We start from the raw sequence: 19,888 nt of genomic DNA, 5'->3' as shown, positions 1-19,888 counted from the left end.
TATGATGTACTGGAGCTCTATCAGTCCTGTGTGCTGGAACCTCTCTGATAGAAGAAGTTTAATGAAGTGCTTTTAGGTCAGCAGATCTAACAACCCCAAAGAGGAATAATGTGTAATCCTGCTGTGGGGGAGGGGGACGCAGTACAGTTTCAGTATGGTCCTTTCACAAATCATTTGTCTAAGGTAGAACCTGGAGTGAGCGTATATACGGGGTTTTACGGTAACCGTCAGACACTTGGGGGGGAAGCACATCTGTATTACTTAAGATGTAGACACTAGAAAGGTTTTCATGCAAATGAAACACCTCAACATCACGGCGTGGTCCGGGGGTCACTGTGTGGAGGGGGTGAACTTACTGGATAGCTGAGTGAGGTGGCCAGTGAGGCCAGTACACTTCCAGTTTCAAGTTTGGTGATGTTGGGGAAAGGGTTGTTATTGTCAGTGGAGGAGACAGAAGGCCTTATTGATAAATAAAACCACACTTTGCTAGGACTGGAGCAACGTTACTGTAATGAGCCTAGAAGCAGTCATGAGAGTGGACTCGAGTGTTCAGTCCAAGTGTGAGAACGCTCTTAACACATTTGTAGAAGTGTTACTGGCTGCAGCAGCGCTCTCTCACATCATGCAGTTGTTTCAGTTGAACAGAAATAGCATTGTGGTTTCTGAGTTTCTGAGACTGAGTGTTTTAATCAGCAGCTCACACTGACTTCTTTTGGGTCACTTCAACAGTCCAAATGTCTTCATGTTAGAATCTCAGGCTAAAACACAAAAGAGCTGGAGTTCATTCATAAAAATGTCTCTAAAAATATCATGTAGAATGTCGAGAGCACTATTTATTCAAACTGTGCTAGAGACTGTGCTCTATCTGTGTGAGGCCTGTTATCCACCCTAAAGGACATAACAACAGAGACAGAACTGGGATTAATTCAAGTATAATCTCACACCTTTGGGTAGATTTGAATCATGTAATGATTAACCTGTATAAAACATGTCCAAAATTATTTATTCAGAACGTTTAGACAAAGTGCTGCTGCAGTCTATGAGTCCGGCAGTTTCAGCACCTTTGATGTGGTAAAAACCTTAATGGCCTCACGCTGGTGTTTGGTTTGAGACGTTTGTCCTCTAGTTTCCATCTCACACCAGAGAGAGTGTGTCAGTATTAATGGAAACAGCACTGTGGTTTAAAGTGAGAGATATAAAGTAAAGAGTTTGATTCTTTCTTTATCAGGGCTGTAAGAGATGTTAGACTTTTATAAATTCAGTGGTTCTGATCAAGATGGTGGTTCTGTAGCACGCAGCAGCTACTTCAGGACCAGAAATATGGTGCATTGTTACGTGTAGTCCAAACCACCACCAAAGAGATCAGGACCAGGTTTTATCAAAAGTTTTATTATGTTAAGTGTTTTCTTAGGATACACTGTACACACACACACACACACACACACACACACACACAGTAAAGCCTGGTTTAAACTTCTGTGTTAATGCGTATTTGTGTCTTTGTGTTTGTGAACATAAACATTACAATTTATGAATATTATATAACATAAAAGCTAAAAGAAAGAACAAACACAGATAATAAATAAATAAATACCACCTGTAATTTAAATAAAACCGAAAAGTCTTAGGAACGTAACTGTGGCAGTGGGGGCGTGGTCGAGCTTCAGCTGTGGATGGAGAGGAGGCGGGTCTAACCGGCAGTCTAATTATTTGTATCTGTTTGAGCTTTTTTGAACCTGCAAGTGAGAGAAAGAGACAGAGCACGAGTGTCCCCCCCCCCCCCCCCGAACACACACACTCACACACACACGCACAAACGCCAGGAAGTGTGAACTTGAACCTAACAGAGAAAAAGGCGTGAGTTTTCTGTTTGTTGTTTTGAAAGTGCACTGAAAAGCGCGGCCTGAATAATCGTGAACCCGGAGATCAGTTAAGATTCCGGCTGCCTCTCGAGTCTTCCTCCACACCCTCACACACTGGGGCACTTTGTCTAAACGTTCTGAATAAATAATTTTGGACATGTTTTATACAGGTTAATCATTACATGATTCAAATCTACCCAAAGGTGTGAGATTATACTTGAATTAATCCCAGTTCTGTCTCTGTTGTTATGTCCTTTAGGGTGGATAACAGGCCTCACACAGATAGAGCACAGTCTCTAGCACAGTTTGAATAAATAGTGCTCTCGACATTCTACATGATATTTTTAGAGACATTTTTATGAATGAACTCCAGCTCTTTTGTGTTTTAGCCTGAGATTCTAACATGAAGACATTTGGACTGTTGAAGTGACCCAAAAGAAGTCAGTGTGAGCTGCTGATTAAAACACTCAGTCTCAGAAACTCAGAAACCACAATGCTATTTCTGTTCAACTGAAACAACTGCATGATGTGAGAGAGCGCTGCTGCAGCCAGTAACACTTCTACAAATGTGTTAAGAGCGTTGTCACACTTGGACTGAACACTCGAGTCCACTCTCATGACTGCATCTAGGCTTGTTTGTGGGCGGGGCTTATAATCACAGGTTTGCTGTCACACAGAGGAATTCATTCTGAGCCATGGATCACTTCTGCAATTAAGTAAGAGCTGCATGTTGTTTGTGTCATGCAGGGTTACATGGGTTTGTTTCATTAAAGGGTGGATTGAGGAGCTTTGCAGAATGCTTTCAGCGACAGCCGTCTCCATGGAAACGCGTGTAACACACCGTTACGTTTCGTGGGCCATGTGAGTCGCCATTTAACAGGTATGTCGTTATTTTAGGTTTAAGACCGTGTGATCATTCACTAATATTCTGTGTATGTTTTTTTTCCCCCACGATTTGCGGTGGCCAGCTGCAGAGGATCAGTGTATCCCCGTGTTGTGGTGGTGGGTCTCTTGCCTGAATGTGCTCAGGTGCTGTCTAACCACGGCTGATGTGAGGAAAACTCTCCACAGAGTCAACCCAAAGAAAGCTGCTGGACCAGACAAAATTCTTGGCAGAGTGCTCAGAGAATGTGCAGATCAGCTAGCAGATGTTCTCACTGACATCTTCAACATCTCCCTGTCGTTCGCCGTCGTTCCAACGTGCTTCAAGGGCACCACCATTGTCCCCATGCCAAAGAAGTCTTCAGTGTCCAGCCTCAACGACTACTGTCCCATTGCATTCACACCCATCACCATGAAGTGCTCCGAGAGGCTCGTCATGAAGCACATCAAGACCCTGCTGTCCCCCTCACTGGACCCCTTCTGTAATTCGTGTATCGTCCTAAATGCTCAACAGATGTAGTCATCGACACCACCCTACATCTGGCCCTCATCCCCCTGGACAAGAAGCACACCTACGTTCGAATGCTGTTCATAGACTTCAGTTCAGCATTCAACACAATCCTTCCTCAGCATCTGCTTGGAAAGCTGAACCTACAGTGCCTGAACACTTCCTTCTGCAACTGGATCCTGAACTTCCTGACTGGGAGGCTTTAATCAGTTTTTTTTTATTATTGTGAACATCATCTCCAGCACCACCACACTCAGCACGGGCCCCCCAGGGCTGTGTGCTCAGTCCACTACTGTTCACTCTGCTGACTCACGACTGTGCAGCAATGCACAGCTCCAATCACCTCATCAAGTTCACCGATGGTCGGTCTCATCTGCAAGAACCACGAGTCAGCGTACAGAGAGGATGTTCAGCAGCTAACAGACTGGTGCAGAGCCAACAACTGTCTCTGAATGTGGACAAAGCAAAACAGATGCTTGTTGACTTCAGGAGAACACGGACCGACCCCTCTCTGCTGAACTTCGACCTTTCCTCCATGGAGATCGTCAAGAGAGCATTCAATTTCAGAAAGTCTGTGAAATTTCTTCAGTATCTATTAAAATTTACCTGATGATAATGTACCTCATGACTACAGAAACACAGAAAATAATAAATTAATAAATTAATTAATAAATAATAACAAATTAATAAATAATAATAATAAATAATAATAAATTAATTAATTTTATTAAACAGAAATGAGGCCTGATGTCCCACAATAAACACTACGGATTCTCATGAGGATGAATATTTTTTTTAAACACTTTTTTTTTGGTGGTGGTGGTGGGGGTGGGGGGGCATAGCTTTTTGCTCATATATTGTATATTTGATGTTATAAATTGCCCATATACAGTCTCATTTTCTGTGAACCTGTCATAAAGGTATTTTGAAGCAGTGTTATTTATATGGAAAGATTTTTTAATGGTAGATTGTGCCTTAAATGATTAAATAATAAATCCGTGTCCTCAGCGCTCTTACTGCTGTCTGACATCCACCTGAAATGCACGAGCGCCTCACACTTTACAATTTAACTGTAGCCTACAGATCAGGAAAACCATCCTGATTTTATTTTGTATATTTCCTCAATCCTGAAATGATTCCTGGTTATGCCACTGCCAGCACAACACACACCTCTCTTCTACAGAATCAACAGAACCTCGGCTTATGTCTGTCAAATAGCCGTGTTTTTACATTGTTCTTCACTTAAAATAGTTGATTAGTGTTTAAAGGGATTGTAAGGGAACACATGGAGTTGTGAATGAGGACTTTATGGTCCAAAAGTCTGAGAGCACTAGTGAAAATGCTTCTGTTTGGTGTTATTTTTCAATTTAAACCAAAACTTTTCATTACAAATGATATTATCAGCAATAACTTGAGTGAAAAGTAGAATGTTTCATTTCAATTTCAGAGTTTGTTAGTATTTGGTATGTCCCCTTTTTGTTTTAATGACAGTGTACACACAAGCGGACTTGGGCTTTAATGATCCATGGATATGGATTGATCCGATGTATCAGTGCGATGCGTAAACATGGATGCACGTATAATTTTTAAGATGGACCAAAGCCGGGGTGGCTAATTGGGAGAATCGGTAGAATTCCTGGTGGGCCACTCATAAATTTGGGCGGCAGATGTACCATTCGCCCGCTTTCTCTCAGTACCTCTCTCTCACACACACACACACACACACACACACACACAGGAAAAGCAAGTGTTACATTACTGCATGAGTGATAACTAATGTAACTAATTACACTACATTTGTATGTAAAGCAGCACATCATTACTTATGCATTAAAAAGTGCCCTTTTCTCACATCACATGCTCTCTCTCTCTCTCTCTCTCTCTCTCTCTCTCTCTCTCTCTCACACACACACACACACACACACACACACAGAGGCTAACCTAGACTATTCTGACAGATTTTTGGTGTCATTACGTCTTCATGTTACCCAGAGATATTATTGTGACCCTTTAGTTCCGTGGAGGAATTGCAGTAGAATTGTGCTTCAAAGTCTTCATTTCTTTATTGAAAACAGTTGTAAGAACATAGAAAAACGAATAAAAAGGGGCTACCCTACAATTCCCGAACATGGTCTCAAAACTGTGTCCCTTCCCCCTGTGAAATATGAACATTTAAAAAAAATATTACATAGGCTCCTACAGATAATTACTGTACAAATGTACATTTAAAAGTAGTTAAAACATATCTAACAGAACGGAAAGTGTTTATTTTTTACAGCATCAAGGTGTGTTTTACAAATAGGGAATTAAACCTCAGTGAGGAAACAAAATGTCCATCTTCAACTAATCTTAACTAATATTAACTAACGTATTAACCAGGGCCGTTAGCTGGGCTGTTAATCATCCGGGGCGGAGCCCAGATTCTTCTGCATCAAAAAACATTTTTAAATGTAGTTCTAAATACACTGCTTCCATGCATTTTCTTCTAATTGCTTAAAAAATGTGAAAATTGGACAAAAAGTTGAATTTATCATTAAACTTGCCTCGGGTGTTATCACTGTTTGCAGGACTACCGGAACGATAAAATATCAAACTTTTTGGCCGTCTACCCTGAGACTAGACTAGTTTGAAGTTGTTAGCCAAGGGGACGCACAACTAAGCTATCACTGTATGGGTTTAACTGCTACAGAGCCATGCAAAGTACTTTATCTGTCCTTCTGCTCTGCTCATATCATGTTCACATAACTTGGAACTCATATAGACATTTACACATGTTGGCGTTCGTTGCATTCTTATGCGATCTCGCGTCCTTGAGAACTCGTTCTGCCGAAGTTCAATTCCAATACTCAGGAAGTAGAAGTAGCGGGGATGCATGAAATTACCCGGGTGTGTTCTTGATATGGAGGATGCATCAGATGCAGCCCTGAGTGCACCGAACCCTCTTGAAGTCCCAAAACAATAGCGGATGATGTAAGCCTGACCCATAAGTGTAGTTTTAGTGTATCTTTTTAAGGACAATAATCTAATGAAATCAAATTATGAATCTAAAAAATAAATTTAGATAACTTCCACTTATGCCTGACTTTAGAAAGACTACTGATCTGGTAGAATCTAACACGGCCACACACACACACACACACACAGACACACACACACACATGGTAGTGGTCAGATTCAGTGTTATTGACAGTTTTTCTTACCGATGGCAGGATATCACTTTTTTCTGATTTTCCATCCATACATCCATTTTCTGTAATGCTTATCCTACACAGGGTCGTGGGGAACCTGGAGCCTATTCCAGAGAGCCCGGGCACAAAGCGGGGGACACCCAAGACTAGGGGTGCCAATCCATCGTAGGGCACACTCATATACACACACACACACACACACACACACACACACACATACACATTCATACTGTCCGGACACTTTGGACATGCCAATCAGCCCTTCAATGCGTCTTTGGACTTGGGGAGGAAACCAGAGTACCCGGAGGAAACCCCCGAAGCACGGAAAGAACATGCAAACTCTGCACACATAGGGCAGCAGCGGGAATTGAACCCCCGACCCTGGAGGTGTTAACCACTGTAGGTGCTAATCACTAAGCCACCGTGCCCCCTTTTCCAGTATTGTTTTCATTAAAAACTACTAAGCATTAAAATGTTTGTTTTTACTGAAGAACTAAGGAGATAAGGAGACACCCATAGAGTGTGACCCAAGGCTAGAAACCGAAGATACCTCCAAATTCTCAGAGCATGTAGGCATCACCGGATGACACTGATTACTCGGAGGTTTCATCCTTGGATGAAACCCCCAACTTTTCATCCACCACTGAAACGGTCTCCTGTGCAATCAATAGGCCCAATGTTATGACTGTGGCTGATGCTGCCATAAGGCCCAACAGTCTCTCGTAGAGACTGGAGGGGAAACCGAGATCCCGCTTTATCTTGCTCATTGTTGATAGGTTTGACCCTAAGCATATTGGGATAGAAACGCCCTCATCGTAGTTGAATCCTTATAACCTCTAGAAAAGGTTCAACCTGAGCCTGAGATTCTTCATGTGTACAAGAACAACATCTCGATGTTGAAACAGCAGTTCTCTGGATTGTGCTATAATTAACCAGTTGTCCAGGTAGTTTAGTACGCGGATGCCCTGGAGTCGCAATGGAGCTAGAATGACATCCACACACTTTGTGAAGGTGCAAGGGGATAAAGCTAGCCTGAAGGGAAGAACCCAATATTGGTATGCATTGCCTCCAAACACAAACCTCAGGAACTTCCTGTGACTGGACTATATTTATATGTGGAAATATGTGTCTATTAGATCTATTATCACAAACCAGTCTTCAAACTGAATCTGTGGAATGATAACTTTGGGCGTCAGCATCTTGAACCTGTATGTCCGAAGAGTACAGTTCAGATGACGCAGATCTAAAATTGGCCGCATACTCCCATCTTTTTTGCGGACCAAGAAATAAGAGCTTTAAAAACCTCCCTCCCTCAGGGAACGAGGGACCAGATTCTATGGCCCCTTTGTCCAAGAGTGATCTTATTTCCTGCACTAACGTCTGGCTCTGCTCTGTGCTGACTACTGTGGTGAGCACAGCTATAAACCGGGGGAGGTCGACCTCTGAACTGGACCCAGTAACCTTTTTCTACAGTAGACAGTACACAGAACCCCTGAAGACACATTTGGCAGTATTTCCCACGCTGTCAGATGGTCTTTTAGTGATGTTAACTTTTCCATATTCTACTGGTGGGAAAGCATCGGATATTCGTTGCCCTGTGACAGCTCGCTGACCAGAGAACACTGAAAACTTGGGACAGCTTTGGTTAGGGGAGGCCCTACAGTAGTATTGGGGGCTAACTGCCTAACGACCTAACGTCCCCTAATACGTCCCACCACAGCCCCTCAGGACTGCTCCTCTTGTCTGCTTGGGCTTTATGACCATTCTCAGATCAGGACTAGTAGTAGGCCACGACTGCGGCCACCCGGTTCCGCTGGCTGTCTGCGGGGGTTGGCGTGCTGCCACACTCGCCTTCTGTGCCTCCGTCGCATTAGCACTGGCTCAGGCTCCACTCATGGATGCCTGGGTGAACTTGACACAACAGGGAAGAAACTGGCTGAATGCTGCCGGATGTCGAGCTCACTCAACAGGTCTGCTCCATAGGCCTGCAACACTGCAATTGTCTGCAGTGACTCACAAGCAAGACCCACTGCCGCATAGGCCTTGCCCACCAACACCATAGCGGCCTTCCATGGCTTTGATGGCAAAGCCCCCCTAAAAAAACCTGCCGTTGATGGAGAGAGGCAGCTCGCAAGCGCCTCCTCCACCTTTGGCATAACTAAATAGCCGTGCCATTCATTCCCCATGATGGCTGAATAATCCGACATCGCAGGTATATAAATACGGCTTATGCATGGTTTTCCCCCAGAAGCGTGCTATTTTGTAATGCACTTCTGGAAAAAGCGGAGTTTTCTGTAGTATGAGGGAGATTTATTTTCAAAATCCAGCGGAGAGCCGCACCCAGCAGACAGAACAAGAGAGAGCAGAGCTTGCTTCCGGCTCCTCTTCCAGATCCGTACGAGATCCACAGGACCTGAGCCAGCTGGGTGCCTCAGCAGCGGCCGGCCCAGATCTGCGAGGCTCTTAAACCCAACTCCCTTCGGCCGAGAAGAGAGCAAGTCTTGAGCGGAGCTGCCTAATTGTAAGGCGTTAACAATGTGCACCCTCAGATCCCTCGAGGGCAGCCCTGGCATGCTCCATCCTCAGACAGAAAGTGTCCCCCCCCACCACTCCCCCCAGGGTTGAAACAGGAGCAAGGCGTAACACACTTACTGAATTCTCTCTCACTCATACTTTATACTTTTCTCCTTTTTTTAAAGGGACAGAAAAGTAAAGTGATTTTTCTTTCTGTTTTTTAAAGATAGAGAGGAAATGAAGAGTATTTTTGTGAGCGTTACACAATTGAACGACATGCAGTCTCACTGAAGATAATAAGGCTGGCGCCGCGGTTCACAGGTGCCATTTATATATCACGTGACGCACTTAATTACTACGTCACCTGATCACAGCAGGCCTATAAATAGGCATGATGTTACACAAGCTTCAGATACCAGTCACGCGCGAGGTGCTTCCCACAGCGTTCAGCTAATGCAATGTGGAGTTCCCTTTGAATGGGAACATATAGATGATGAGTTCTTAGTGGATCATACTTTTTCAGAAGATCCACGGAGCATTTAGAAATAGAAATACTGATTGTGTTTATTGTACAAACACAAATGAACAATATACAGAGCACAGAAACAAAGAGAACTTACAAAGTTGATGGTCGGCGTCACGGACATAGGATGCATGATGTTAAATCATCCCTGACGGTAAAAAACCTTCTTCTGATGTTACAAGCCAACTATACACTATTATACCTCTAAGCCTCTTTGAAATGTTTTGTGACCAGGAAACCAAATGGGAATGAAACAGTGTGTTTTATGGCAGGATTGACCTCCAGATAATTAACTCACCCTAAGGAACTGTATGATAAGTTCCTGAGAATGAGTTGGTGGTACCAAGAGGCCAAATGTTTCCCATACAAACAAGGGGGTGCCTGCGTGTGTGTGTGTGTGCGTGTGTGTGTGTGTGTGTGTGTGTGTGTGTGTGTGTGTGTGTGTGTGTGAAGAAAGAGCATATTGCAACATATATTGTAAATGTTGTCTCCTAAACCTATATGATATTTATGATATCATCGTTCACCAGGAAATATGGATTAAATTGATACCAAACATGCCCTGAGGAATTCTGTAATTAAACACAGTTTAGATGATCAGGTTAAGTTCACATGGTATCTCTGAAACACATTCCTGATCATTTTCATCCTTAATCAAATTACTGCCACAATTTATAAATCTACTACATTTAAATTATAGGAGGTATTTATTATTGGTTTATTATTTCTTCGTGTTTTCATGTTGATATGTTGTGTTAATGATATTGCATCCATTTATTGAATGTTTACGTTTAAATAAAATGTCAAATTAAAATACAGGACTGCACTAGAACATCGCTGCATGCTACGTTTACCCATAATCCTTCTCTCTGCATCATGACACAAAGACACAAAAACACATTAATGCAGAAGTTTAAACCAGGACTCACTGTGTGTGCGCGTGTGCGTGCGTGTGCGTGTGTGTGCGTGTGTGTGTATGTGTGTGTGTGTGTGTGTGTGTGTGTGTATGTGTGTGTGTGTGTGTGTGTTTAAGTGTGAACACTTAAGGGATGTGCTGCTACATCTATGAAGAGCCATCGTCAAACCACAATGCTATTTCTGTTAAACTGAATCATGTGATGTGACAGAGCGCTGCTGCAGCCAGTAACACTTCTTCACATGCATTAAGAGCGTTTGGATCGAATACTTGAGTCCACATCCAGAAATGATTCTGGGCTCGTTTGGGGGCGGGGATGAAAATCACAGGTTTGCCTTCACATTGAAGAATTCCTTCTGAACCGTGAATCGATTGTGCAGTTCCATACGTCACTTTTGTACACACAGGTTTGTAAAATGGTAGCCATTAGGTTCATCCTTTTCTTCTCAGGTGATGAAGAACAGCAGTTTTTGGAAGCACGGCATGTCATCATGCAGGAAAACCTGCAAAAGAGAAGTCATTCTGATGTAAGAAGATTTTTAGCCATGGAGGCTGATGCTGAGCCAAACTGCTCCAGTGCTGTGAAAGTATACCTCTCCCTTCCCACCTTACACTCTGTAACAGTGGACTACATAAAGTTTATCCCAATATGCAGGCAATACAAGGTGAAATAAAGACACACCCACTTTAATACTGAAACAAGATAAGATAAACTTTATTTTTTAATGAAGGTTGACGGTGGATGGAAGTGCAGTAAAAGACGTTTATTGAGAGAGAGAGAGAGGCAGACAAATCCAAAACGGTTCTCCGAAGTGCCAAAATACACTCCCTCCTCCGGGGGTCCTGGCCGGGAGACTGAGAGGCATCCTCAGAGGAGCAGGAAGGCGGAGCATCATCCTCCATCGACTCTGCAGGCTGAACTTGATTGGCTGTGTCAGCAGACTCGGGCGTGAGCAGAACTTGGTCGTCCGTGTCAGCAGACTGGGGCGTGAGCAGAACTTGTTTGGTTGCGTCATTAGACGTGGGCGTGAACAGAACTTGGTTGCCCGTGTCAGCAGGCTCGGGTGTGGTCAGAACTTGGTTGGTCGCGACTTCGACTTCAGGCATGAGGAGATCTTGGTTGGTCATGACGTCGGTTTCAGGTCACATCGTCACATCGTTGACCTCGGCTATGAACGTGTCGTGAGAGGCCGTCTCGTCGACCTCTTACAGGAACTATGCTTGAGAGGCTGTCTCTTCAACCTCTGACAGGAACTCGGCTTGAAAGGTTGCCTCTTCGACCTCGGACACGAACTCGGCTTGAGAGGTCACCTCTTCGACCTCTGACAGGAACTCGGCTTGAGAGGTCGCCTCTTCGACCTTGGACATGAACTCGGCTTGGGAGGTCACCTCGTTGACCTCTAGCAGGAACTTGACTTTATGCTGTAGCTCTGTGGATGAGACGGCCTCGTGCGTCTCGTGCTGGAGCTCTGGAGCCGAGGTTGCTATGTTGACCTCTCGCTGCAGCTCGGCAGTTGAGACCACCTCGTAGGTCTTGAGCTGGGGCTCTGGGACCGAGGTCGCTACATTGACCTCCAGCTGGAGCTCAGCAGGTGAGACCACCTCGAGGGTCTCTGTGAATGAGACCACCTTGTGCATTTCATGCTGGAGCTCTGAGGATGAGACCGCCTCATGAGTCTCATGCGTGAGCTCTACAGGTGAGACCACCTTCTTGATGTCCGGCTGTAACTCTGGAGATGAGCTCACCATGTTGACCTCCGGCTGGAGCTCGGCAGGTGAGACCACCTCGTGGGTCGGGCCATAAAACCGGGAAACCATGAACCCAAGCCACTGTCTCTTGTCCGGCTTGGGGTACGCTAGGCTAGAGAAGTACATTTGGCTGTGGGGCAAGAACTGCCTCGGGTAGTCACACAATTCCACTGGGGAAACTGGACTGACATGAAAGGTGCCCAGACAGCCCCATGTACACTGCCATGATGTGCTCCTTGCTCTCCTGCTGCATCCATGTTAAAGGCATAATATTCTGTCACGTAATGGGCGTAATGAAGGATGAGGGTGGAAACAAGTGCAGTAAAAGACGTTTATTGAGAGAGAGAGAGAGGCAGACAAATCCAAAACGTTAATCCAAAGCATGATCTAATAACAGGCAAATGGTCAGGAGATATACAAACGGGAACAAACTGGGTGAGGCTGGAATCCAAAAATGATCAACAAGAAAGAAGGTCAATAACATGAATCAAAACGAGACAAGAACAACCACTTGGTTGTCATAGTAAGTCATAGTATTTGAACAGTCTCTTATATCCTGTGGTGTGAATGTGTGTGAGATTGGAAACCGGGTGTGTGTGATTAGAATTCTGGAGAAGGTGAACATGTGTGTGTGTGTGTGTGAGAAGTGTAGTCCATGGTGGCCATGTTTGTAGGCCGCAGTGCAGGATGGGAAATGTAGTCACCGCTTTCCTCATTACAGCAGGTCACTTAAACAAAGAAACAGATAGGAAAGAATAAATAGGAATATAATTGAAAAAAAAATGTCTAAGAAAATATATACAATAGAAATAGAAAAATAAAAATAAAAGTAGGAAAAAAAATAATAATGGTAATATGTACACTATGAATATCTTAATGTATTTACTGATGAATACAAATATGAATATATACAGATGAGTAACACCTTGTTTATATACATAAATGGATAAATGGATTGTTGAGCAGTTGACAATAGAGGGTGAGCAACAAATAATAATAAATGAATAAATATTCATATTGAAGAATTTTTGTGAATGTGTAGGTTGATGATGCAAAAACAACTAGCAGTGCTACATTATGTTGCTGTTGTATTAAAGAGTCTGACTGACCCATGATAGACGCCAGCTTAGCTAACATCCTCCTCTCCCCCACCACCTCTTTTCTGTCCAGAGGGTAGACCAGGACAGAGCTAGCCCTCTTAACCAGTTTGTTAAGGTGTTTCCTGTCCCTCTCTGTGCTCCCAGCTCCCCAGGAAACTACTGCATAGAAGATAGCAGATGGTACCACAGTGTCCAGAAGAGAAAGGGAGTGAGCACTGTACCCTGCGGTGCTCCCATTCTGCTAATCACCACATCAGGCATACTGAATCTCCCTCCTCAGTTCTTTAAACACTTTAACAAGTTCAGTGCAGCTGAAAGTGCTGATGTAGTGCTGCGTCATTTCCCATCACGACTATTTGTAGACTACATACAGCCTTTTTTACTGAGACTTTACATCTCATTACAGCTACTGGACCAATCAAATCAGTCCACAGCTTCAAACCATCCAATCAGGGGAGACTCTGAACCTGGTTTTCTACTGAACACACAAGTTCTCCATCACCGTTACAGCCGGAGGAGGTTGTTTCATCTCCTTAGCTTTAACATCAATTAGTAAAAATAAAACTATCATTATCTTACATTACAATCACTGCTGCAACTTTGTTGTTCTCAGTGTCCACTCCCTTCTCTCCAGAAATGTGACCTCCTTCTGGATTTGTCTGGGGGTAACTTCAATCCAGCCTCGGCTATGCGTGACTCCACCAGAAATACCGTAAATACCTTAAAAGCTTAACCTCACGCTGGTGTTTGGTTTGAGATGTTTGTCCTCTAGTTTCCATCTCACACCAGAGAACACGTGTGAACATTAATGAATCAACAAAACTGCTTAAAGTGTGAAATAGAAACTAGAGCATCTGATTCTGTCTTCATCAGGGCTCTAAGTGATGCTACAACTCAACAGTGGACTGAACTGAAAGATGTGTTTATTAATTATAAACTACACAGAAATTTTAATAAATGTGAAAAAAATAAATCCAATCTATGCTCATGAACATCACTCACATAAATGTCTGAATATAATCAGGGAGGACTATTAGGTACATCGATAATGGACTTTAACAAAATGATGACACACACAGTGTAATATGGCATTTGTGGAATTTATTAAGGAGGCACAATGTAAATTGTGTAAAAACATTAAGATAAGGAAAACCTCGACACTTCATCAGTCATCAATATACATTTCTAATGAAATTGAATATTTATTGCCTGGAGATTAATTTCAGGTTAAACAGTGGAATCTCATCAGTAATGCAGTAAACACTCGTCTTTATACTCAGCCCTCTTAAAGGTCCTCAGTATTTCTGGAAAATTGTTCAAATGTATAAAAGTTTTACATTTACAGATGTACTGACTACTAAATGTTCAGATAATCTACATTAATTACGATATTCACCAGATTTATCCTCTTTATAAAACTCCTATGTTTCAAAGCAAAATAAATTAAAAACAAAAGTTAAAGCAAGATGTGAACCATGAGCCGTTCTTTAATACTTTCACCTTCAGAATCAAACAAAATGTTCTTTTACATTCTAGAAATCATGTGCAAGAGAAAATGCTGAGAAAAAAAATCCCAAATATAAGACTTTCATTCAAGAAAGAAAAAAACAGCAGGATGTAGGATTTTGATCAGAAATATTTTTTAAAGCTTCATCCATCAAGTGAAGCAAATCAGTAGATTAATGATGTTAGGAGTCACCATGGAAACAGCATTAACACTTACATTTTGGTTGTGTTTCAAGTCTGAAGTCATTTGTCTTTATCTATTTTATTTTAACTTGTGCATAAACGTCTTCATGGCTCTTGTCTCTGGATGTTCTGGAGGATGAAGGTTTCTTAGCAAAACTCACAGCTGCATAGTTCAAGACATCTTCATCATCAGCCTGATAAAGAACAAGAGCCGTTATTGTGTAAATAGTTGTCTATTCGAATTCTCTGTGCATTGTGGATTGTAGGTCAGATGTGGATTTATTTAACAGAATAGAATCACAATTAATAGAAGACTGGATTACCTGATTGGTGGGAGTTTGATGGTTTCTTGATGAAGCACCTGAACAATAATACACATAAGTAAAGTTTAAATGTAGAAAGGAGTCACATTTTGGTGACAAATTTATACAGTAACTCTATAAATAATAATAATAATAATAATAATAATAATAATAATAATAATAATAATAAAAGTAAACAAACCTTTTCTCTGATTTTTATATAAAACTCCAAGCAGAAACACGATTACAATAAGAGATATTATAATGGAGGTCGTTAAGACAATAATCCAAAAGTTGTCTCCTGAAATGATGAAAAGGAACAACTTGTATAAATATTGGATGATTTATTAACAGGAAAAGGTTTTAACTACAGAAAATTCTGTTATAGAAAGTGAAAGGAAGTTTATTTGATCAAAACTCTTACCTTTTCCATCACTGCTCTTTGAACCCTCATTGGACCCTGTAACAGAATCTGTGTTGTTGTTAACCGTTCCAGGTGTAGGAGAGTGTTTCATCTCTTCACCTTTACAAATACATTGGAAAAGCAGCAAATAAACAGAAATGATACTAAATATGAATAATGTGAAATATTCAACATTAATGCATATGTACACATAATTCTGGTTAAAGTGTTGATCTGGAATTAGCAGGTCATCAGAGTAAAACTGTTTACCTTCAAATTGCAGACGTGTTCCAGATGTGAACTTTATTGTATTTCCCTCCACTTCTCCACAGAAATATTCTCCTCCATCATCTTCTCTCGCTCCGATAATGTTGAGATCAAACTTCTGGTCATTTACAGTCATACTGAAGCGGCTATCTTCAAATTCATCATCAAAGTTGTAGCTATTAGTCCCGTAATATCTTACAAAATACTGAGGCACTTTTCCAAAACTCTGTCTGTACCAAGCTAACTTATCTTTGTCTTTGCCCATGCTCATGTTACACTCCATAGTTACATTTTCTCCACGCTTTACTGTTTTCACATGAAGCTCCTTGATGTCAGAAGTTTTTACTGTAAAAAAGTGTTTAATATTTAATGTTTAATGTCAGTAAATGATTTAAATGTGAAATTTGACTATTTTAAATGAAAGTTTTCAAAATGTTACTCACCAGCTGTGCAGAGAGAAAAAAGAGAGTAAAGCACGACAAAGAGTGTGATCATCGTTCCTGTTTAGACAAAGTGATAGTGAGGTAATGAACTTGTGAGTTCAGTAGAAAAGCAGGTCCAGACTCACGCCTGATTGGATGTTTTGAAGCTGTGGACTGATTTGATTGGTCCATTAGCTGTAATGAGATGTGAAGCTCACAGTGAATTCTTGTCAATTCTGATGCTGTGATGAGTCACATGACTTTACAGATATGATGTACTGGAGCTCTATCAGTCCTGTGTGCTGGAACCTCTCTGATAGAAGAAGTTTAATGAAGTGCTTTTAGGTCAGCAGATCTAACAACCCCAAAGAGGAATAATGTGTAATCCCGCTGTGGGGGAGGGGGACGCAGTACAGTTTCAGTATGGTCCTTTCACAAATCATTTGTCTAAGGTAGAACCTAGAGTGAGCGTATATACGGAGTTTTACGGTAATCATCAGACACTTGGGGGGGAAGCACATCTGTATTATTTAAGATGTAGACACTAGAAAGGTTTTCATGCAAATGAAACACCTCAACATCACGGCGTGGTCCGGGGGTCACTGTGTGGAGGAGGTGAACTTACTGGATAGCTGAGTGAGGTAGCCAGTGAGGCCAGTACACTTCTAGTTTCAAGTTTGGTGATGTTGGGGAAAGGGTTGTTATTGTCAGTGGAGGAGACAGAAGGCCTTATTGATAAATAAAACCACACTTTGCTAGGACTGGAGCAACGTTACTGTAATGAGCTCACCCTTGTGCTGCGAGTGTTTGTACTGAGAACATTGAAAAATACACACGTCTCATGTCGGCCTCCATGGATAAAATCTTCTTACACCAGAACAGCTCCTCGTTTGCAGGTTTTCCTCCATGATGACATGCTGCTTGAGTGCTGGAACCAAATGAAACTAATAAAAAACAATAAAAGGATGAACCTCCAGCAGAGCTGCATACGCATATGTGAGGTATGGAATTGCAGAATTGATCCAAGGTTCAGAATTAATTCCTCTGTGTGACAGCAAACCTGTGATTATAAGCCCCGCCCACAAACAAACCTAGGAGCAGTCATGAGAGTGGACTTGAGTGTTCAGTCCAAGTGTGAGAACGCTCTTAACACATTTGGGGTCCCTGAGCAGCTCCTTCAGCAGCAGACTGCTGCACCCTCAGAGTAGGAAAGAGTCCTACCTCAGGTCCTACATCCCTACAGCAGTCAGACTCTTTAATATAAAAAATAACATAATGTATCATTGCCAGCTGTTTTTGCATCATCAACCTACACATTCACAATAATTCTGCAATATGAACATTTATTCATTTATTATTATTTGTTGCTCACCCTTTATAGTTAACTGCTCAGTAATCCATTTATGTATATAAACAAGGTGTTACTCATCTGTATATATTCATATTTGTATTCAGCTGTACATACAGTAAGATGTTCATAGTTTACATATTACCATTGTTATTATTTTTTACTACTTTTATTCTTATTTTACTATTCCTATTGTATATATTTTCTTAGACATTTTTTTCAATTCTATTCCTATTTATTCTTTCCTATCTCTTTTTTGTGTAATTGAGCTGCTGTAACCAGGAAAGCAGTGACTACATTTCCCATCCTGCACTGCGGCCTACAAACATGGCCGCCATGGACTACACTTCCCACACACATACATGTTCACCTTCTCCGGAATTCTAATCAAACACACACCTGTTTCCAATCTCACACACATTCACACCACAGTATATAAGAGACTGTTCAAATACTATGACTTTTCGTAGTATTGAGTTTAACTCAGTGTCTAAAGTGTCTGTAGTGTATGAACGGGTGTGTGAGTGTGTATGTGATTGTGCCCTGCGATGGACTGGCACCCTGACCAGGGTGTACCCCGCCTTGTGCCCGATGCTCCCTGGGATTGGCTCCAGGTTCCCCTGCGACCCTGAAGAAGGAGTAAGTGGTAGAAAAAGATGGATGGATGGATGGATGGATTGAGTTCAACTCAATACCAAGTGGTTGTTCTCGTCTTGTTTTGTTTCATGTTATTGACCTTGTTTCTCGTTTCTCGTTTTTGGATTCCTGCCTCGCCCAGTTTAGAAAACTACACCTTTAACATGGATGCAGCAGGAGAGCAAGGAGCACATCACAGCAGTGTACATGGGGATGTCTGGCCAGCTTTCATATCAGTCCAGTTTCCCCAGTGGAATTGTGTGACTACCCGAGGCAGTTCTCCACAGCCAAATGTACTTCTCTAGCCTAGCGTACCCCAAGCCGGACAAGAGACAGTGGCTTGGGTTCATGGTTTCCCGGTTTTATGGCCCGACCCACGAGGTGGTCTCACCTGCCGAGCTCCAGACGGAGGTCAACATGGTGAGCTCATTTCCAGAGCTACAGCTTGAGATCAAAGAGGTGGTCTCACCTGTAGAGCTCCCGCATGAGACACATTAGGCGGTCTCATCCTCAGAGCTCCAGCATGAGACGCACAAGGCGGTCTCATTCCCAGAGTTTCAACCTGAGACCCTCGAGGTGGTCTCACCTGCAGCGCTCCAGCCAGAGGTCAACGTGGTGACCTCATCTCCAGAGCTCCAACATGAGACCCTCGAGGTGGTCTCACCTGCTGAGCTCCAGCCGGAGGTCAACATAGCAACCTCGGCTTCAGAGCTCCAGCTCAAGACCTACGAGTTGGTCTCACCTGCCGAGCTGCAGCGAGAGGTCAACATAGCGACCTCGGCTCCAGCACGAGATGCACAAGGTGGTCTCATCCGCAGAGCTCCAGCAGGAGACCCATGAGGCAGTCTCATCCCTAGATCTCCAGCAGGAGACCCACGAGGTTGTCTCATAACCAGAGCTCCAGCATAAAGTCAAGTTCCTGCCCAAGGTCGAGGAGACGACCTCTCAAGCCGAGTTCCTGTCAGAGGTCGAAGATACGACCTCTCAAGCCGAGTTCCTGTCAGAGGTCGAAGAGGCGACCTCTCAAGCCGAGTACCTGTCAGAGGTAGAAGAGGCGACCTCTCAAGCCGAGTTCCTGTCAGAGGTCGAAGAGGCGATCTCTCAAGCCGAGTTAATGTCCGAGGTTGAAAAAATGACCTCTCAAGCTGAGTTCCTGTTAGAGGTCGAAGAGACGGCTGCTCATGACACATTCATGGCCGACGATGAAGAGATGGCCTCTCACGACACGTTCTTGGCCGAGGTCGAAGAGACGGCCTCTCATGACACGTTTCTGGCCGAGATCGACGATGTGACCTTCCACAACACGTTCCTGTCAGAGATCGACAATGTGACCTTCCATGACACGTTCCTGTCAGAGATCGACGATGTGACCTTCCACGACACGTTCCTGTCAGAGATCGACGATGTGACCTTCCACGACACGTTCCTTGGGTTGTGCTGTCATGGCACAGCAAAGCAGTGACTACATTTCCCATCCTGCACTGCAGCCTACAAACATGGCCACCATGGACTACATTTCCCACACACAAACACATGTTCACCTTCTCCGGAATTCTAATCACACACACCTGTGTCCAAT

At 43.0% G+C, this 19,888-nt stretch overlaps 1 gene segment (V, D, J or C); it reads right to left on the bottom strand.

The window, feature by feature from the left end:
* Positions 1 to 14,133: 14,133 nt before the first annotated feature.
* Positions 14,134 to 16,560, bottom strand: LOC128601500 (immunoglobulin lambda variable 4-60-like). The segment is given in 6 exon segments: positions 14,134 to 15,125; positions 15,255 to 15,292; positions 15,436 to 15,534; positions 15,658 to 15,693; positions 15,907 to 16,248; positions 16,347 to 16,560. Coding segments are annotated over 6 exon segments (687 nt in total).
* Positions 16,561 to 19,888: the final 3,328 nt, after the last annotated feature.

This window comes from Ictalurus furcatus, chromosome 25 (assembly GCF_023375685.1).
Source record: "Ictalurus furcatus strain D&B chromosome 25, Billie_1.0, whole genome shotgun sequence".
NCBI lineage: Eukaryota > Metazoa > Chordata > Actinopteri > Siluriformes > Ictaluridae > Ictalurus > Ictalurus furcatus.
This window is presented reverse-complemented; position numbering and strand designations above follow the sequence as displayed.